The sequence below is a fragment of the Pygoscelis adeliae genome, unplaced genomic scaffold, assembly GCF_000699105.1.
Source record: "Pygoscelis adeliae isolate BGI_AS28 unplaced genomic scaffold, ASM69910v1 Scaffold166, whole genome shotgun sequence".
Taxonomy (NCBI): domain Eukaryota; kingdom Metazoa; phylum Chordata; class Aves; order Sphenisciformes; family Spheniscidae; genus Pygoscelis; species Pygoscelis adeliae.
Window position 1 is genome coordinate 3,752,607 of NW_008825156.1, and position 19,352 is coordinate 3,771,958.

The following is a 19,352-nucleotide window of genomic DNA, read 5'->3' on the forward strand; positions in this document are numbered from 1 at the left end:
TTTAGCATCAGGATGGTTTCCCTGAAATTATGGGGGGAAAAATATGGGAACCAGATTATTTTAAAGTGGGAGAAAAAAATTATCAAGGAACATGTACTAATACTGATTTCTAATTGCAAAAGAGACGACAACTATAATGAAAAGAAACTGATATGAAATATCATATGAAATACGGTTACAGGTTGGCAGTTTGTTAGTAATGATTTGCATATCAGGGTATTTTTTATCCGTTTACTAGAAGTACCCTGCAGTAAGAAGTCAGTGATTGTATAATGCTAAAATGATATTGCTGAAAGAGCTGTGAGGCATTAAGAAGAGTCCACCCCTTTAATGATAACGTTTAGGGTCCGATTATCCCCTAGGCTTAGTCTCCATTGTAAGTCTGTTAGTAAAACAGGCTATGTAAGAGGTACCAATTTATGTACGCTTTTTGTAAGACCACTCTGGCAGCTCAGTGTAGAGAGCTTTAGTGCAACTGAGAATTAAGCCAATGTCATTGCATATTCTGTAACAACATTTTGCTCTAATGTGCCAGAAGTCACAGACTCATAAAGATTTCCTGACAGTCTTCTGAAAATATTATTATATTTGCATTAAAATTCACCCTGCAATGCTCCTTAGCAGATCAGGACTATCAGTGTCAAAGCATGCTCCTGTTTTGTGGAGGGTGCATGCGTTCCAAGGCACAAATCAGTGAGTCATGGTGGTCACACAAGACTTCTCCAAAACGTGTTTCCGCAACATTCATTCAATACCTTGTTTTGTGAGGCAGTGAAAACAATTACTGGATGCTCGAGAGATGGCTAATAAAAAGGTGAACAAGCTTCATTATTATTTAAAACAGGGTTTTAATTGTTTTGTAGCTCTTAACCTAACAATCAGCATTTCAGCATCTGCTGTGGGTTTTGTAATTATCCTTGACTAGAAGAGCTAGCCATTCATAACAAGTTAGGTTTTCTATGCAGTCCAGATAATTTGAGCCCCATCTTTGCTCTGACTGGAGTCAATAGGAGCTTTATCATTGCCTTAAGTTACTGTTTGAAGGCCATTGAAATCAATGAAAAGAGGCCTGGGGATGCCCATCAATTGAAAGATGCCCTCAGTAGGTTCGGCTCAAACCCTGGGAGCAAAATGAGGCCCTATAAAGGCTTCCCCCCCCTCCATTTTTTTAAACACCCTTGTTTGATTTAATTCTGATTATTAAAAAATCCTGTATTCTCATATCTCTGGTTCATTGGCAGGGATAGCTTACAGTTGTAATGAAAGGACATTTGTCTCTTTCAAAACTGGCCACAAAGCAGTTTCTGGCTGAAAGTGTTTGCTATCTTCCATAAATAATCAAGACAGAATAACCAGAGCTAGTGGTGAGTTTCTTGCTTGTAATATATATCTCTGGCAGGTAAAAGTTTGGGGATTTTGATGAAAGGGAAGCAAAGTGTTTCATTACATAGTTTTTTAAAGATATGTTTATTACCTTCTCAGAAATATTAATGAGAGCCTTCCCATCTGCCAGATACTGCCCTCCAGCAGTTCAGATATTATCTACGTACTGTTTATTCTTGACTGTGTAGTGTGTGGTATGATAAATATAGAATTACGTGCAATAATGCTTACAGATTTCAGCACTTTTCAGATACAAGCATTCACATACTTACATTGAGAATATATTTTTTGTCCCATACATGATGAGTGTATTTTAAAAGTTTGCCATTATTATCGCAACATAAAGATGAAAATGGGATCATTTTTAATCTATTGTGAAAACACAGATTTTTTGTTGCAAAGACTGACCCTTTCATTAGCCAGGATGGGGGGGGGATGGAAGCAGCTGTGAGCTAGCAGCTCCCTCAGGATCCAATAGCTAGAATAGCTTTCTCCTTGTCTATGTGGGAAGCTGAGGCTCTGTTTCTAGAACCAGCTGATCCCATAATGTCCTTGACAATCAACCAGTAGTGGAGGAAAGCAGGGGGTCAGTGTTCTGCATTGACTTTGTATTTCTGAACGTCTCTTAAGCATTGAACAGCACACAGTTTCCTGTATTTTGACTGCCTAGATTGTCTGCTCATGAAGAAGCAGTTGGGAATTAATATCTCGATCTGTAAAGACCAAGACCATTTCATGTTTTGGAGGGGAGCTCTGCCAGGGCTATCTGACGGAGACCTTGCATGTTTTCTTTGGCTTCGTATACTCATGGATTTCCTGACTTCAGATGGAAGCAGATTGCTCGCTTACCTGTCACTAAAAGATTTTTAATTTACAATTTAACCTTTGCTCTTACTAGATTTGTGGTGTATATACAATAGGACTTTACTTTTATGTTACTGCATATTTCCTAAGTAAATACTGTGCCTTATTTTAAGAGTCATGTTTTAGTTTAGTTCATTTGCAGAGAGGCATCAAACGATTGTTAAGGGGGGAAAAAAAAAAAAAAAAAAATCTGTATTTTCTCTCCGTGTGCCTTAAATTCCTGAAAATGTCAAGATGGAAATGTGGAAGCTAATGACTCTAGTTTTTCTTCATGGAAACACCCAATTCCCATAAATATGTGTGGGAATATGCATATGACAACTGAGCTTCAAAATGATGGAAGATAGTGTTTCTGTGAGGGTTATGAGAGTATGCAAATATAGCAAGAGTAGTAGATAACGCTTTAAGGAAATTTCCAATTATTTTTTTTTAATGAAGGAAAATGATATATGAAATTAACTTTCTATTACTAGGTCTTCTGATTAATTTATGAGCTTACACTGATAAATATATAGAGTGTCAATGCTCCAGATTGTTCAGGAGTCAGTCATTAGAATAGTGGTAATTAACATTGGTAGCTTGTATATCTTGTTCGCGTTTATTGAGCTGCTTACAGTATCCTTTTCTATCCCGACAGTGGCTCTCTAGATTCTTACTCAAAGAAAAACCTTTTTTTCTTAAGCTGTTTCTCTAACCCTTTTTTTAACAGTCATTGCTGGTCTGGTATTGTGCATCCTTAAAACAGTTCCCTGCAAGTTTATGTTAGAGTTTATTTGAAGTAGAGGTTCTTAATGATATGACCTATGATGTTCCTTTTTTTATGTACTGGTCAGCAATAATGTCATGGTAACGTTTACAAGATCAGTTATATTTTTAATAATAATTCATATTAATTTCTCTAGTAAGCAAAGTAGCATTCCTTCTTTGTGGAAGTCCCATGTGTTGTAGACTGGTGAGTTCTGATCAAACTGGGAAATGTAATTTCTCTCCAAGTGTAAAAATGCTTAAATGTCAAAGAAGAAAAAAAAATTGTAAGTCAAAGAAAATGCATGCTATGTCATCTGGCCGATGGGGAAAAATATTTAATAGTGACTGTAAAGGGAATATCTCCATGTGTTACTTGGAAGTATTTTAAAATAACTTTTAAATTTTATTTAAAGATTTTTTATAAATGTATTTATTTTAAAATAAAGTTATTTTAAATAGCTGTGAGAGTTACATTATAGAAGATAATCAAATCTGTACAGCCTTCTTCTACTCTTCATAATGGGGGGAGTCCATGAAAGGGAAATACACAGAACCCACAAGCTGGGGAGGAACGCTAGGTGGGTGTATTTGGTCCTCTGGCAGAATATCCTGACTGATCAAACCCCACTGTGCCAGCCGTGCAGAACGTACGGCGTTTGGGGGTAGGGTTAGCTGCAGTGGCTGTTTCTGAATGTGCTGCCCAGTTACCCCGTGATTAGTCTTTGTGGTGCATACCCAAAGTGAAGTTATCCCAAGCCTTCCCCTCGTTTTCTTTTCTTCCAACAGATAATTGTAGGCGTTCTTCTGCTCTACTACCTTCTTGGAATCAGTGCCTTAATTGGAGCAGCAGTAATCATAGTCCTTGCACCTGTTCAGTACTTTGTAGCAACAAAACTCTCACAGGCCCAGAGAAGCACATTGGTAAGTGTCTTCAAACTTGTACATGATATAAATATCGCCTCTGGTAATTACGCATTGGTCTGTGTTTGGAATTACAAAGCCAACTATGGGCATTGACCAAGAACTGATGCTCAAACATTGGTAATGTTCAAGAATGTGAAAACATGGTAAGTGTAAGCAGTATAGATGCAGTTTTGGGGGTTTATGTTTTTCAACAAGTATGTGTTTCCCTAAGAGAAAAAAAACTTAAGATCTTTCTAACTTGCAAATGTAAATGGTGAGTAATCATTGACTGAAATGGCTTTGTGCAGTCAGATGGTGCACAAATAAATGAATCATGCAGGGCAAGCTGTCCAAGGGGAAAGGAAATAGGAATGCTGCATCCAAACTCAGACCCCGGATACATCATAGCTGTGGAAATCTCTCAAAGTGATTTATTTAAATAAGCTATGGACAGTCCTAACTCCTACATCATGCTCCTCCGCTGGGGAGCTTAGAGGTCTGCTCAGTCACAAGCTGTTCCTTGGTCCCTTCCCTTGGCTTGACTACAATTTGAATCACCTGCATCACTGCCAAGAAAGTTACCTTGGTTCATTGGAATTACCATGCCCAGCTGCTCTGAACCTTATCCCCACTTTCAGCAACTGTTGCACTGCCAAGGAAGCCATATGAACCTGTAATGGAGCCAGACAGCCTGCTGAAATCTCTTCTACCACAAATCGTGTGTGGTAATGAGAGTTATCTGTGCACCTTCCTGTGTGAAAAGCAATGCCTTCACATCAACAGTATACACCCTTCTAGAAATGTAGACAGCCTTCATCCCCATAGCATCCAAGCAGGCAGTCAGCATCACCTAGAAATTCCTGCAGATGGGAGCAGTGCGTTTTGTGCTAGAAATGCCTCCACTGTGCAAGGTAGTGCAGTACAAAGATCCTTGAGCTAGCCTGAAAACTGGAAGCAGCGTAAATTCCAGTTATGCTGTGCTGGGAGTATACCTTTACCAGTGTATTGTTGTGCCTGAGCCAGCTGGCCCTGCTCAGAGTAAGTTCCCTACAGGATCACAGCTTCTTGCTAATGTGGCCTTGCTGCTTTGAAGCCTGGCACCGTTGTTTCCATATCATGTTAACTGGGCAGTGCCCAGTTGTAGCTTGTCTGCGTGTTCTGGTCTCTGTATGTTGTCAGTGTGCCTGTTGAAAATCCAGCCAGTGTGCTGGGCAGTAGAAGTCGTGAGAGGCTGCCTTGCAAGTGATCAGAAAGCTGACAGAGGAGTAAAATTTTCAGTACAAGCTGTATGATTTGGGAGCGCAAACCAATGGCCTTTTCACTTGAGCTCTAGGGAAAATTTATGTGTGATCCTTATGTTTAGGGGACAGGTGTTTAATTATACTCTTTAAGTAAATGTGTTTGTAAATGTTGCAGGAGTACTCCAATGAGAGACTGAAGAAGACAAATGAGATGCTTCGGGGCATTAAGCTCCTTAAACTCTATGCTTGGGAACATATCTTTCACAGCAGTGTAGAGGAAACCAGACAAAAAGAGATGACTAGCCTCAAGTCTTTTGCCCTTTATACCTCCATATCCAGTAAGTCTCTTCCTTCATTCTAATCCACTGTTCAGCTGAAGTGCTACTGCAGTATTAGCTGCTAATGAGTTTACCATTTCTCTGTTGAGATTGTTTCAGTTGCTTTAGGCTCTGATCCGTACTCCTCACTTTCCGTTTAGTCAGACTTTCCATTTAATTCAGTACAATTTTGTCTGTATGGGAAATATGCCTAAAAGAGAAAGTCAAGATTAATGCTTCATAGCGTTAACTTTTCTGGAGAAAAGCTTGTAAGGGACAAGTGTTTCACAGGCTACCTTCAGCCAGCAATATTCTCCTCTATAACATAGCAATCAGGAAGAAGCCGTTGTTGGTGTTTGGTTGGTTGGGGTTTTTTATTTTTCCTCCTGCGTTTTGCACAATACAGTGTATCATAATATGTGACAGGAATTGTCTTTGCATGGAAGCTCCAACAGATGGTAGTTACACTTTCTTACCCAAAATTTGGATTTCTTATAAAAATAAGTGATTCTTAAGACTATTTCTATGTCCTGGAAAGGAAAAATATGAAAATCCTGGCAATTTCATCATTCCATATCCAGATTCTTTTGTCATATGTTATCTTTCAAGCTGCTTTAAGGCATTTATCATCCTTTTAAAAGGACCTAGGGCCAACTGAACTCTCTATCTGAGGAGATCATATACAACACCTATATAATTGCTACTGTAATACTTTAGAAATAATCAGTAAAGTCATACTGAAGAATGCTGTTCATATAATCTGTAAGATATTAATGAAATGGAAACTTTTAGCGAGAAGTATTCAAATGCCATAAGCAACCTGTACAAATACCTTCTAGACTAATAAGGAAGACTACTTCTTAGGAAAATAACTTCCAGTCTGGTTACTGTTACTTGATTTCTTTTGCCCAAGAGACATGCAGCTGACTTTCTTCCCTGCCAAATGATCACATAGGTAATGCACTCCGAGGGAAAGATCCTGATCCCACTGAATTTAACTGACATTAAGTTGAGGTTTTCCTTGACTTCTGAGACCAGAATGTCTCTCTGGGGATCCTGAGCTCTCTGTGCTTTGAGAGTAGTTTCTGTTTTGACGTAAAACGGAATTTAGCTGGAGTAGATTGTGTGACCGGAAACTCCATCCTACACCCAGATCAACACAGATGGGCTCCTTGTGTTTGCACTGCTTCAGGTGGCATTAAAATCTATTTATATTCAGAGCCACAGGTTCAGCTGTGGGACTGAAGGAGCTGTGGAGCTTATTTGATTTTAAATCCTCGCAGTATCATTTCTAGCAGCTAGGAAAAAGTGTATTCATCCCAAGAGTACTGACTATTCTGTAAAGAAATAGTGACATAAATAAGAACATGTTTTATTAAAAACAATTCTAAATATTTACTGCTGCTTCTTGAAATATTCAATGCAATTGCATTTGCATTCTTGTTTTGTATTATGTGTGATATTTATGTGTATGTAAGGCACAGTAGATCAGTTTCTCAGCTGGGATAAACCAGTGCAGCTTTTTTATGTTGTTGCATATCATTTTGGCTTATAAAGGGTTCCTATAGTTCCAGCCTAGGAGTTCCTTACACCCTCTGTCTTCAGCAGAAATTACACTGATCTATACAAACTTGCACTTTAGCAGACTGAAAAGGAGCATAAACATAGGAGAACCATAAGTATAATTAGAATGACAGGTATAATCAGCACAAAATGCGTTTGCTAATATTATAGTGAACATATGATTTCACTTTTTTAAGGAAAAAAAAAAGAATGAAAAAGACAGGAGATGACCAAGATTTTATGTATCTATTATAATAGTACATTTTATGTATGACCAAGATAAAGAGGAAGGCAGACACTTCCTAGAACAATAAGAGAGCAGAAATGAGATTTTTATATATACTTCTTTTTAACATACAGTTTTGAATAGACTCTGGAGTTCTTTTCTAAATACATTTAGCTATTAACATGAATGAAAGAATGTGGTTGGAGCTACTTCTATTCATGAGGAATAGATTTACATTGGATTACAGAAAATATAGCTACAAGTTTCAGGGCAGTGTTGGTTAGACCGCAAGAAAATTCCATTTCAGGACTGCATGGAAACTGGATCTCATCTGCATCGCCCCTGTGCCTGGATCTTGTCTGTATGTATATGGAATTGTTCATGTGTACTAGAAGAGCTATTATTGAAATTAGCTCTTCCTATAATTTTTATGAAATGTACCCACCAGAATCAAAGCTGGGTTGCAGAGTTGGTAGTGACACCTTTTGAGTTTCGGCAGTGAATTCTTCAACTGTAGCAAAGAAAATTCCTGTGTAAAATTTTTCATACTGATTAGTAAGACTATCGTATGTTTGGTTTTACACGATTTAATATACACTATATATTCAGGAAAGACAGAGAAAGAAAGGAGTGGTTTTCCTATTTCTATGAACTTTTGCCTAATCTGTCAGAAGCAAAGTAACTCCAGGCTTTCTTACAGGAAAATAACAGTAGTTAATATCCTAAAATATTCAGAAATGACTGAAAATGTTTTTCCCAGTTTTCAGTCTGCCTTTTTCCAGTAACAAAGTACTTTTGACCAAATCTAATTAAACCAAAAGTCTTAGCTGCAAAATAAATTTATTTTAGAAAACATTTTATTATTCTGGACACTTGCATAATTGAAAAAATGAAAAAAAAAAAAAACCAAACCCAAAACCAAATTCCAGTGGCTCAATAAGCCCTTATTTGTTTGCTTGAAAGATGATGTTAGAAGTGAAGTCCTTGGATGTACTTGTGATTTCACGTAATAGCAAAATTCAGATCGACTTCTTGGAAGCCACCAAGTGACCCTAGCTGTCTTAACTGCAGCGGGCTTTGCCAACCCTACAGTATATTTAATCCATCCAGCTTCATATTTGACAGGTATGATCTCATACTGTAGACAGCAGAAGAGCAGGATCCATCTCTGAGAGGTTTATCAGCTTTGCTAGATTCCCTCATCAGATTCATTCATAAAAGCAAACTCATGTACTGCAGCAGTCTCAACGGCAGCTTGCAAATGCAAGGATTTAGTAGAATTAAGAAGTCCATAGTTGCAGGCAGCAAGTTTCCCTTTTTCAAAATTTCTATGCTGTAACTACCTAGAATTTATACCAAGTGTGAAAACTGGGCAGGAAGTAGAATCATTAGGAGAAATGAGTTTGAACTGAAGCTGCTTTGTATTCCAACACAGAAAAGAACATTTTCCTCAGAAATTTTTTTTTTTTCTTCCCCCTAGGGTGAGGAGTAAACTATGAATTCCTAGGCTTTAATACGTACTAGTCTTTCAAAGGCTAAGCTTTTATTTTGGAATTATATACACAAACATACCTATATTTTCAAATACTCCCCTCTGTCAAGGAAGTAGAGCTGCATGAAATAACACAGCTATTTTATTTAAGCTTGAGTATGGAGTTTACAAGTATGTTACAGGATTCATTAAAGATCTTCTAAATGTAGGAAAAAGGAAGATCTGATAGTATGTTAAGTTCTTCAGGGGATTTATGCCCAGAAAAGGATGACCAAACAGTCAACCAGAAGTATTTGAGGGTCAAATGATGACGCTCCACTCCAGATGACGTAACTGGGGAGCGTCTGAACGTTGGCTATACCTGGTAGGAAAAAAGGACAGGCATAGTTTAAACAAAAAAGAAGTGGCTAGCCTCTTTCTTTTCTGTTACACGTGTGCTGATCTTTTAATTCTATTTTAGCTATAAATTCTATATTCTTTCTCTGTATTGTTTACTTCATGAAATAAAGTTGAGCGAAGGTCAAAATGAAAAGGTGATGATTAAATAATATCCTCAGGTTGTGATAGAGGGGACAGACGTGTGGGGTAAGATCGTAGCTCTGGTTCTGACTCAAGCTCCCAGATGGATAACTGGGTATTATTGCATTCTTAACCCATATTCCTGCCCAATCTAAGAGATCCCTATACAGAAATGGTATTTGCTTGCTTCTCCCCGTCTGTCTCTTTAATAACCTCTGAATGCTATAGCATATGAGTTGCTATAGTGAGGGAATCCAGGGCACCAAGACAGACACTGTTCGAGGTCAGGGAAGAAACTGGTTCATTGTTTGCATTTTAATAACTCAAGGCCCATCTGAAATCACAGCTCTACCACAGAACCGTTAGAACCTGTATTGAGCTCCTGAGGACATGCACAAAGTAGCCAAGCCTGACAAAGCAGGAGTAATTATGAGTAAATTCTCCATAAGAATAGACTAAGTCAACGATACAGTGCAGGGTTGCCAATCTTTCCTTACCCTTTGAACTGCATCCCGAAACCTGAGGGGCCACAAAGCCCTGTACCTCAGAAGTGGTGCCTCAGAAGTAGGTCACAACTTGACGTACGTGCCAGTGGCTCTCCAAGGAGGTCGTGCCACTGGGCTGCAGGATGGGGCAGAGCTAGGTGTGCAGCCAGCCTGTGGTGCAGTCCCAGCGCTCTGACCTGTGCAGCTTCGCCTGGGTCTCCTTTCCTCTCACTGTCAGGTATTCAAGTCGCCCGCCAGACCTTGTACCAGCTCGGCCTTTCTGCCTGTCGTGAGACGGAGACCTGCAGCGTCCCTCACCTGAACTGCGTCTGAGCTGATCGCAGCTCAAAACCGGTCGATCAGTCATCTTTTTCTTAGAGTGCACTGCTGGGTTCTGTCTGTTCTGATGACATGAAGAGAAGTAAACTGTAGGCATTTTAAAACGATGTACTGATGTGTTTATATAGTTCTGCGTTTTCCCTATCTTAAGCATAGAAAATACCATTGTAAACCAGTGCTAGTAGTATTTTAACATTTAGCATGTCTGAATGGAAGTTGTTTCTAAATGTTCCTACGTGTTTTCCTTCACAGTCTTTATGAACGCAGCAATACCAATTGCAGCTGTACTTATAGTAAGTATGGACTTTTCTAAGTAGTGTTAATTACGACTGCATTTTCAAGTATAAGTGATGTGGAAATGAGGAAGGAGGAGGACAGGATGCAGACCTCCTACACATTTGCAATTCCTCTGGGAGAGAATAGAAAATGCCCACTTGTTGTCTGCGGCCAGAAGCAGCCCAGAGTATGCAGCACTCTCCCAAACTGTTAAGAGAGTATAAATTAAGATTCTGTAAATGAAATGCTTATGAAATATGAAGTCTTTGTGTGTTTCCTTCTTTATGACAAAATGCTGCTGCTGATGTCTGTCTCTTTGTAGACATTTGTGGTCCATGCTCATCTGACAAGAAAGGCTGACTTCTCCCCCTCTGTGGCATTTGCCTCCATCTCCCTGTTTCATATTCTTGTGTCTCCATTGTTCCTGCTCTCCAGTGTGGTTAGATCCACTGTCAAAGCGTTAGTAAGGTGAGAACTGTAAAATTAATATCTTTGCTACCATTTCCCCAACTTTTGAGAATGCGTCTATTGCTCATTTTCCAACTGCAAGTTTAGAAATAGTGTGGTGATTATTTATCTGTTGTTGTTATAAATTGCTTCCTAACTTTTTACCTTGCATGGTTCCCTTGGTTGTAGCATGTGGGCCAAGTTTTTGCTGATAGAATTGTCACAACCGATATTTTGTGGTCCACAGCTAGTACTCCATTGTGTAGAATGGGTTGAGCTATATTGATACTGCATACAACATATGTGGTAACAAGAAGGGAACTAAAAACTTACTGAAGATTTAGTTTTGTAAATGACCCAAATGTTGCCCTCCATCAAGCATGTAGAAGGGAAAAAAGTAATCACAGAAGCACAAGTGTTTCAGCGTGTATCTCTTGGGCTGTGCTCAGGCTTCACCCCTCTGCCTGAGACGTTGCCTGTTGGTGGAGAGTTAGACTTAAACAAACAAAAAAACCCCCGTAAAAATCACTGTTAAGTGTGAGAGTAAGTTAATGACTAAACGTCTTCTCCAGACTTGATGGATTTTTACTTTCTTATGAACATGTTAGTCTGAGTGTTCAAAAACTGAAATAACAACCAGCAGAACTGCTGTTTCACTGGGAGTTTTACTTTGAGTATCAACAGATTTGTGTAAAAACCTCTTAATGCTTTTCATATGCGGTGTAACTCTACGTGACTGATAGGGGAGGAAGAGAGAGTTGGCCTTCTTACTTTATTAGGACCTCTTTGTGACCTCCAATATAGCTTGCCTAAACTATGGGACAGATACTGGACCCAAGCCCTTGCTTAATTGCCTTTGTGTCGCTTTGGAGACGGAAAGGAAACTACAGCAGGAGACTGAGATTGCTCTCGCTATTTCAAAATTCCCTGACAGTGCAAAGTCATAGCTGTGTCCTCTCTCCTAACAAATGTGAAATCTGAGAGCGTCAGCAGCTGGCATGAAATGTTTTGCAGCCACTGTGGTAGTCCTTAGAGTCATGGCAAATTGTCATGCTAAGATTGCAGCCAGCAAAGTATCTGGGGGCTCACACTGGCACTGGTAGCAGGCATTTATTTTGGCTTGTCTAAGGGTTTCTTTGTAAATGAATTGTGTGCCTGTTAATGCTGCAGGAACAATTCTGAAGCAATTAGTATCAACCAAGTATTAATTGTTACTAGCCGGGAGTTCTTCATGAGTTATTCTGTAGTTATCTTCTTGTTAGCAGGCTATTGTCCTGCCATTTGTAGTGTGGACAGGAATCCCCCGGTTCAAACTCGGTAACAAACTTGACGTGATCCTTGTCTTCCTGGCTGTCTGTATCGCAGTAACCCAGGTAGTGTTCCAGAGTGCATTGCTGCATAGTGCTGCTGGTGCTACTCTAGATGTGTCTTCCCAGTACCCCATCCTTCAGTGCAATATTTTGGAAGCATATGCCAGATACTTTCAACCCATGCAAACGCATGCTTGCTTAAATAGTTTGGTAAATGTGAAAAAGCAGACGCTTACTAGAAAGCTGTGTTTGTGCCAGCTGAGCACAACTAACATTTACTTGCTATAACTGTGTCCTGCTGTTACACCTCCCTGCTAATAAGTAGCTGATCAGTAAGATCAGGTAAAGGTAATCTAACTTGATGAAGTTGTATTTCAGCTTTCTTTAGGCTGAGATATTCTAATTGGTGTTAGCAAGTGTACAAGACAGCTTCTCCTGTAGTGACAAGGGAACTACGTGAAGCAGAAGATGATCCAGCAGTGAAACCAGCATGTATGTAAAGGATACTAAGAGGGTGTTACTGGCTTTGCATCTCAGGCACTTCACAACCCCTGCTCTGTTAATGTTGGCTACAGTCTCCAATGCCAGATGCTATTAAGGACAATAATCGCCACAAATAAACTTGTCAGTGTCTTTAATCATTACACGTGTGCCCAATTGCAAAGCATTGTCATGGATTGTCATTGACACTCTCAGAACAACTGTGTGATTGATTCCGATGGTAAAACAGATTTAAAGCTTCTGTTCCACATAGGGCCCCTGCAGACTTTGCAAGTTATGGGGCTAGGGTGTTTGCTTCTGAGAGGGGGAACTGTTGAAAGTCTTTAGGAAGGTGAGAAATTCTATTTTCTCTTTGAAAAATTTTTTTAATATGTAGAGTGTTTGTGCCATTGAAAATTAAAACTGAGCAGCCAATTGATGTATTTCTTAAATGTGAGGTCTTCAAGGACATAGAGTACAGCATACAGTTTTCCATCAGCAAAGGTCAAGTAGCAAGAGTGGCATTATGTGTCTTACTGAGTTTAATATGAAACCGCTTTTTCAGTCAGCTGTGCAAATAACCATGTTTTAATCAATACGTCTATTCTGTGGCTTAAAAATAAGCTCCCCGGTGGAGATACTGGAATACTAGTGAAATTGCGATGTCAGTGAGAGCTCTGCAGAGAACGTACTTTTTTTTATTCTTTAAGAGTGTAGAACGGTGTGGCATCCTGAAATATGAGTTGCTGCTTCTAACAAAAGATTTTCTCACAGCTATACTGTGTTTCCTCAGTAATTGCCACAGGAGCAGCAATTCCAGAATTAAGCAGAGCATTGGGCAGGGGGCTTGCAGAGAGGTCTTGGCACTTAGAGCACAGCTACCTTGATACACAACCAGAGAGCAAAAATCAAACTATTGACTGGCGTAATAGAGACATAGTCTTGTTTGGGTATGCATGGTCCAAGAACACGTTTGCTGTCTTCTCTTCCTCCCCCTCTAGACCCTGGAGCAGATACACAGGGGACTTCTCTATCTGGTCTTTATACCTTCAGAGCGATTATTAAATGTCAGTGTAATTTTCCTATAAAGAATGCAGGTGCAGCTGCATACCAACTCCATATAGGCAGCATCTAAACCATCATTTGGTCCCTTTAAAGACATGTAAAATGTTCTTTTAAACATCTGGTTCACTGAACAAATGATCACAAAGATCATTCCTAGCCCTGTTTTCCAGAGCTTTGTGCAAATAGATATAAATATCTCTACTGATACAGCTTCTAATTTCTTCCTGTGAGATAATAAACTTTCTCATTAAGGAATTTTGGTCCAACATTGAGCCTGAATTAGTTATTACTCCTCTTGTCCCATCCCAAATAATTATTCTCCCCCTTTTCAGTTGCTTAGATTGTAGTATCTGCTCTAGCTAAATTCACCCCACTGTATATCTCTTAGTCCTCAGCTGCCAATAGCAAGTGGGCAGGCTGACAGAAAAACTGTAGAACCAGTTCTTTCCTAGGGAGTCCCCAGGTGGCTTCGATCTCTACTCGCGGGACAAGTGCTAACTGTACAGGTAGTCTGCCTTAGGCAGTCCTGTACTGCCTTGGTCCAAGCACTGTTTTGGCACCAGTGGGATATCTCATGAGGTTCTTAGAGGAAACTAAGTCTCCTTCTGAAGAAGAAATCCCTGGCAGTGGAATGCAAAATAAATGCTGGGGGTTTTATTTTTATTTTTTAAGGTTTGCATACTAACAGATAGCTGTGTATCTACAGTGGCTACGGATAGCCAGATGCTACAGTGGCATCATTTGCCTGTTTCTCCCCAGTTCGCCTAAGGCTAAATATGGAAATAAATTTTTTCAGTCCTTGTCCATAAATTTATTTTTAGGAACTTAAGGCCTTCTGGCACTTTATCATTTTGGAGACTGATAGTTAACTTATTTCCACCTAATTGAGCCCCTTTGATGTTGAGTTCATGATTCAATCCACTTACTTTACAAATTTCGTTTGCTGTCCCTGTGAGTAGATTAGATGTACATTTTATAAAGTCAGGTACAGAGATAAAATTGATGTCATGATCTGTTAAATGTCATTAGTAAAGGCACATTATCTCTTTGCTAATTAAATCTTAAGCAGCTTGTGAAGATTTTATGCCTTCTCCTTTGTTGCTGGTTGTCAGGATTCCTTCTATCTCTCATCTGTTGAACACTGTTCTGTTAAGGTATATTCCTTTATCATGTTACCTCATACACTTCGTATTTCATCACAGCTGGTTGAATTTAGCTCACGGTGTACAGATTTCATCAGACTGCTAGTGTTCATAAGACTGTTCAGTAGAACTGACTGTGCAACACTTCAGTAACATAAATGACATTAATTCTACTTCAGCACATGGCTTCAAAACGAGCTACTGTTGTAGTTGGTCTGCATCCCACCAAATGCCTGAAAAAATCTTTTGTGTAATCTCTCTGGTGGTATCAGAAAAGACAAGACTTGAGAAGCATCTGCACAAACCATTAAAATGTCATAGCTATTAATAGACAACAGGGCAGGTTTTGTCAACTTCCTTGCAGTAACTTCTCCTTGCACATTTTCATATGCCCGTAACAAAATGAAAACAAACAAACTGCAGCAGGCAGCGGTTGAAATACTAAAAGGGATGCTCTATAATAAACATTGCAGTGAACAAAAGTTTTGCATTCCAGCTTGAGGTGTGATTCTGTGTTTTCCCTTTCAGTGTGCAGAAACTGAGTGAATTCCTGTCAAGTGAAGAAATTGGGGAAGAGCATGATAAATCTTCAGAGCTAAGAAGCGCAGATAATCACAGCAAATACCAGGCGGTGGTGAGTAATGCTGTTTAATTGCAGGTGAAGTGGCTGGAGTAATTTGTACCCAGAATAAATTTTTTATTTTTCCATTTCCTACTGATTATTTCTTGCAATTGCAAAGACTCTTTTTAATACCCTGAACTGTATAGGTCATAACATGGTTGCTTGCGTTTAGGACGTTTTGCTGGTATTGACACCAATTACTGATTATTTCTGTCTTTCTGATTTTGCACAGCCACTCAAAGTTGTTAACCGCAAGAGGCCTGCCAGGGAGGACTGGAACAATTACAGCGCTGACATGAGAAGATCCATTAACATCACAGAAGCAGATGATTTTTGTGTAAAGGTGATATGAAGGTCACTCTGCTAACACTGTTACTATAGCTCACTAATAGTCACTTTTGTATTCTGAAGGCAGTTTCAAGTTCAAGAACCAGCATTTGATGTGAACTGTCAGACACTTGTGCTCATGTCAGAGATTAACCTCCACCTTTCTTTTCTATGTCTTCCATTTTAAGAGTTGACTACTGACCTCTGTGTTGTGATTAGCTGTGTCTATCCCTCTAGATTTCGCTCAGCAATTTTCTATTTGAAGTGTTTAAGTCATTAGCCCTGTTCTCATGACAAAAATTTCCAACTTAAAATACAGAACAGCCCAGGTTGGAAGGAACCTCAAAAGATCACCTGGTCCAACCTTTTATGTATGCCAGACTCTTTCTTCCATTTCTAATGCCCGTACAGAAAAATGGTATGAAGAAAACTTAAAAGAATTTGATTTAGACATTCCTAAAATAATCTTGTCATCGGTCTTCCCTTCCTCTTCTGGAATTCCTAGTAGCCTTTCAAGATGAAGTTCAAAACTAACCCCTAAAGGCCTAAATTCTTTGAAGAAAAAATTAAAATTACTCATGCCGCTTTGAAGACTGATGCTCTTGATTTGCTATAGAAATGGCCAGAAGTAATAAAAATCCTGATGGTTGTTATAGTGATGATGCTGTTTATTTAGGAAGTCTGCTATTACATTTGCATTTCTGGCACAAGAGAATGAATAATTCAGTTTCATGGGATTAAGTAGGACAACTGGTAGTGCTTTCAGGTTTTTTTCAGGCTGTCATCTGACATGCTGCTTTGGTACAGGATCCTTCTTGAACAGACTTCCAGGAAAATAAGAGGAATATTGGAGAGAGGGTTTTGGGAGGGTTGTTGGATCAAAAGACAGCCTGGAGTGACAACAAAGGAGTTTGTCACAAAGGAGAGGCCAGAGCAGTAACCTCTATAAGGTCTTGAATAGAAAGCCAGGACTAGCTATAATCTTTGGCTCCATCTGCTGACATCATTGTCACCGGCGGCACCTGGGTCAGGGGACTTCTGCAGTTACTAAGTACTGTCTGTCTGCAGCTCATTGCCCATGAAGGGGCATTTTTTGAGAGAGGATCCTCTGGCTGCCTTTGGTAATCTAGAGGGAGGAACGCTGCGCTTTCTTTTGCTCATTTTCTCAGGTTGTTTCCCAAGATAAGAATACCGCTTTTTTCTCCAGGGTAGTAATAAAAGTGTCCCATTCCACTCTTCTCAGATCAAAAAACTTTGTACCTTGCATTGCTGAAAGACTTTGAAGGCTTCAGTGGCTCTGAAAAAGTGAGAGAAGAGGGTCCTGTATAAATACAGGCCTTTTAAAATTGTCTCCTGTTTCCTATTTTTCACAGTATCCATGGCAATCTCCTCCACTTAAAGTCCTGAACAGGCTTTGTTTCTTGTTTTTAGTCTTTTTCAGTGAAAAGATTTCTGTATCTAGCAAAGCCTAAGTTATCTGAGAATCATATCAGAAATACAAAGGAAAATACTGTAATAGGCAGCAACATCTAATTTCTGTGGAAAGTTCTGCAAATCTGTGTGGAATTTGGACCGTGTAATTGCTGTATGTGCTGCGGTGTGTCTAGAGTGACATTCAGGACTCTGCAGAGAGCAAACCGTGACCCTGTATATAATTTAATCGTGTTGTAATCATTTCACTTATTTCATGTGCCCACCTTACAAATAACAAAACAAAAGAAACCCTGAACAGCAACTCCTTTTTCCTCAGGAATTTTCCGTAATTTTCTCATTGTTGTGCTTGTTTGAGTTCAGAGATTCTTGCACATCAGAACACAGGCCTTTACAAAATCAGTCACTTGAAGACCTGTTTCCTGCACTGGGCAAAGTCTAACTGTTCCTATGCCCAGTGTAATGAAAACAGAAGAAGTGTCTCTAATGTCGAAAAAAGAAGTCAGCTCTAAAGCTGGTTTTCTGTTTCTTGTTTCTCTCCATCTTGGCATAGATCACAAATGGATTTTTCACTTGGACACCTGAAGGTCCTCCAGCATTGTCCAACATTGATATCCGAATCCCTCAAGGTACAAAATTACATCAGATATGCAGAATAAGATGTTTTTCCATGAGCATTTGGTAAATCAGAAGCTTATATATACCTTCCTCTCTCACAGGTCAGCTAACAATGATTGTAGGACAGGTTGGCTGCGGTAAGTCATCTCTCTTGCTAGCCATACTTGGTGAGATGCAGAAGATCTCTGGGAACATATTCTGGAGCAGGTAGTGCTATTTAAAAATTCAAGCTTGAGTTGAGTACTAGTGCAGAAAAAAGCCAAAATCTGTCCTGGGAACCTGTTTATAGAGTCAGGGATTTTGCAGGTGTGCAGTCAAGATAAAAACCTTACCCTAAGTGGTAGGGGAGCACATCAGAAAGAACCCCCAGCCAGGGTCAAACAAGCTATCTATTCCATTAATAAGAATAGATAACCACACTTGGGCATTCTGCACTCCAGCAACATAACCTGGGTGAAATTGTAACTAATTTTGAATCAGAATTAATTAGCTTGAGGTGTTGTGCTGCTACAGAATGGCATTTGCACTTTCAGGCCTGAGCTTGTGTCTTTGAATGGAACTATAAAGAGTTACCGGCTCACCAGGAGTGGTCCCTGGCTGTGCTTTTAGATGTGTGCTCCATCCCAGCACTGGTCTAGTGCCTGAGAAACTGAAGAGTTTTTTATAAGTGGTGGTGACCTCAGGGTACTCCCCCAGTGCATCCTGCCTGATTTGACAAGAGGGAGATAGTCGTGTCCTTCCTCCTTTCCCAGGGGGACGCAGCAGCTGTGCTCTGACAGCCAGTTATAGATTATACTTGTGTCTAACTTTTGTACTGGCCATGAAGGGGGGGGGGGGGGGGGTGCCGAACTCCAACAGCTGCACTGTGCGGGCTTGGTGTCTTGGCCCTCAAACTAAATGACAGGTGATGTAATACATTGCAACTCCTGTATGCGGTTTCCAGTAAATTACTGCCCTCTCTAGTACACTGTCTGATCAATGTGTGTGAACATTTTTGGCTTGTTTATTTTACAGTACTAGACTTCCTAGCCATACAGACTACACTTTCCCTTTTGGCGTACAATTGTTTGTAGGTAAAGCTTGACAAACAGTAGAAGAACCTAGAGAAACAATTAATTTTATTTCCAACTGATTGGGAATGAAGGAACAACAGTGCAACTATGAGTCAAGTCCACGCACTCCAATGGACAGAGGGTTGTTGTTACCCAGTGGGTTCTGCACTGATTTTGTGAAACAATTCTCACAAATTCCTTGAGTGTTTGTAGAGAGATATTATTTATATCCAGCCTTCATGTGTAAGCCAGTCACACTACTCAGAATTGCACGTGCTTTAATAGTAATAGTACAAGGAAGGAAGGTTCCCTATTTTATAGGTGGGGAAAATGAAACATAGGAAGGTGACCCTTTCAGCTGGTGAGAGAGACAAGAACAGAAGCCAAAGTTCCAGAACGGGGTGATCTATCCATTGAAACAAACTTCCCTAAGCGGAAAATTAGAGCATGGTGAGGAACCACACAGAATCCCTGCAGCCTTATTAGGTGAATTAATTTCATTT

General features: G+C 39.7%; 1 protein-coding gene across 1 annotated transcript in view; it reads left to right on the plus strand.

Moving 5' to 3' along the window:
- ABCC8 (ATP-binding cassette, sub-family C (CFTR/MRP), member 8) overlaps positions 1-19,352 on the plus strand; it is an 82,931-nt gene that overhangs the window by 26,363 nt on the left and 37,216 nt on the right. Inside the window, exons 9-16 of the mRNA XM_009328610.1 lie at positions 3,781-3,915; positions 5,314-5,476; positions 10,332-10,372; positions 10,678-10,823; positions 15,328-15,433; positions 15,654-15,764; positions 17,733-17,808; positions 17,899-18,004. Coding sequence (XP_009326885.1) covers positions 3,781-3,915; positions 5,314-5,476; positions 10,332-10,372; positions 10,678-10,823; positions 15,328-15,433; positions 15,654-15,764; positions 17,733-17,808; positions 17,899-18,004 — 884 coding nt within the window. The remainder of the gene's footprint in view (positions 1-3,780; positions 3,916-5,313; positions 5,477-10,331; positions 10,373-10,677; positions 10,824-15,327; positions 15,434-15,653; positions 15,765-17,732; positions 17,809-17,898; positions 18,005-19,352) is intronic.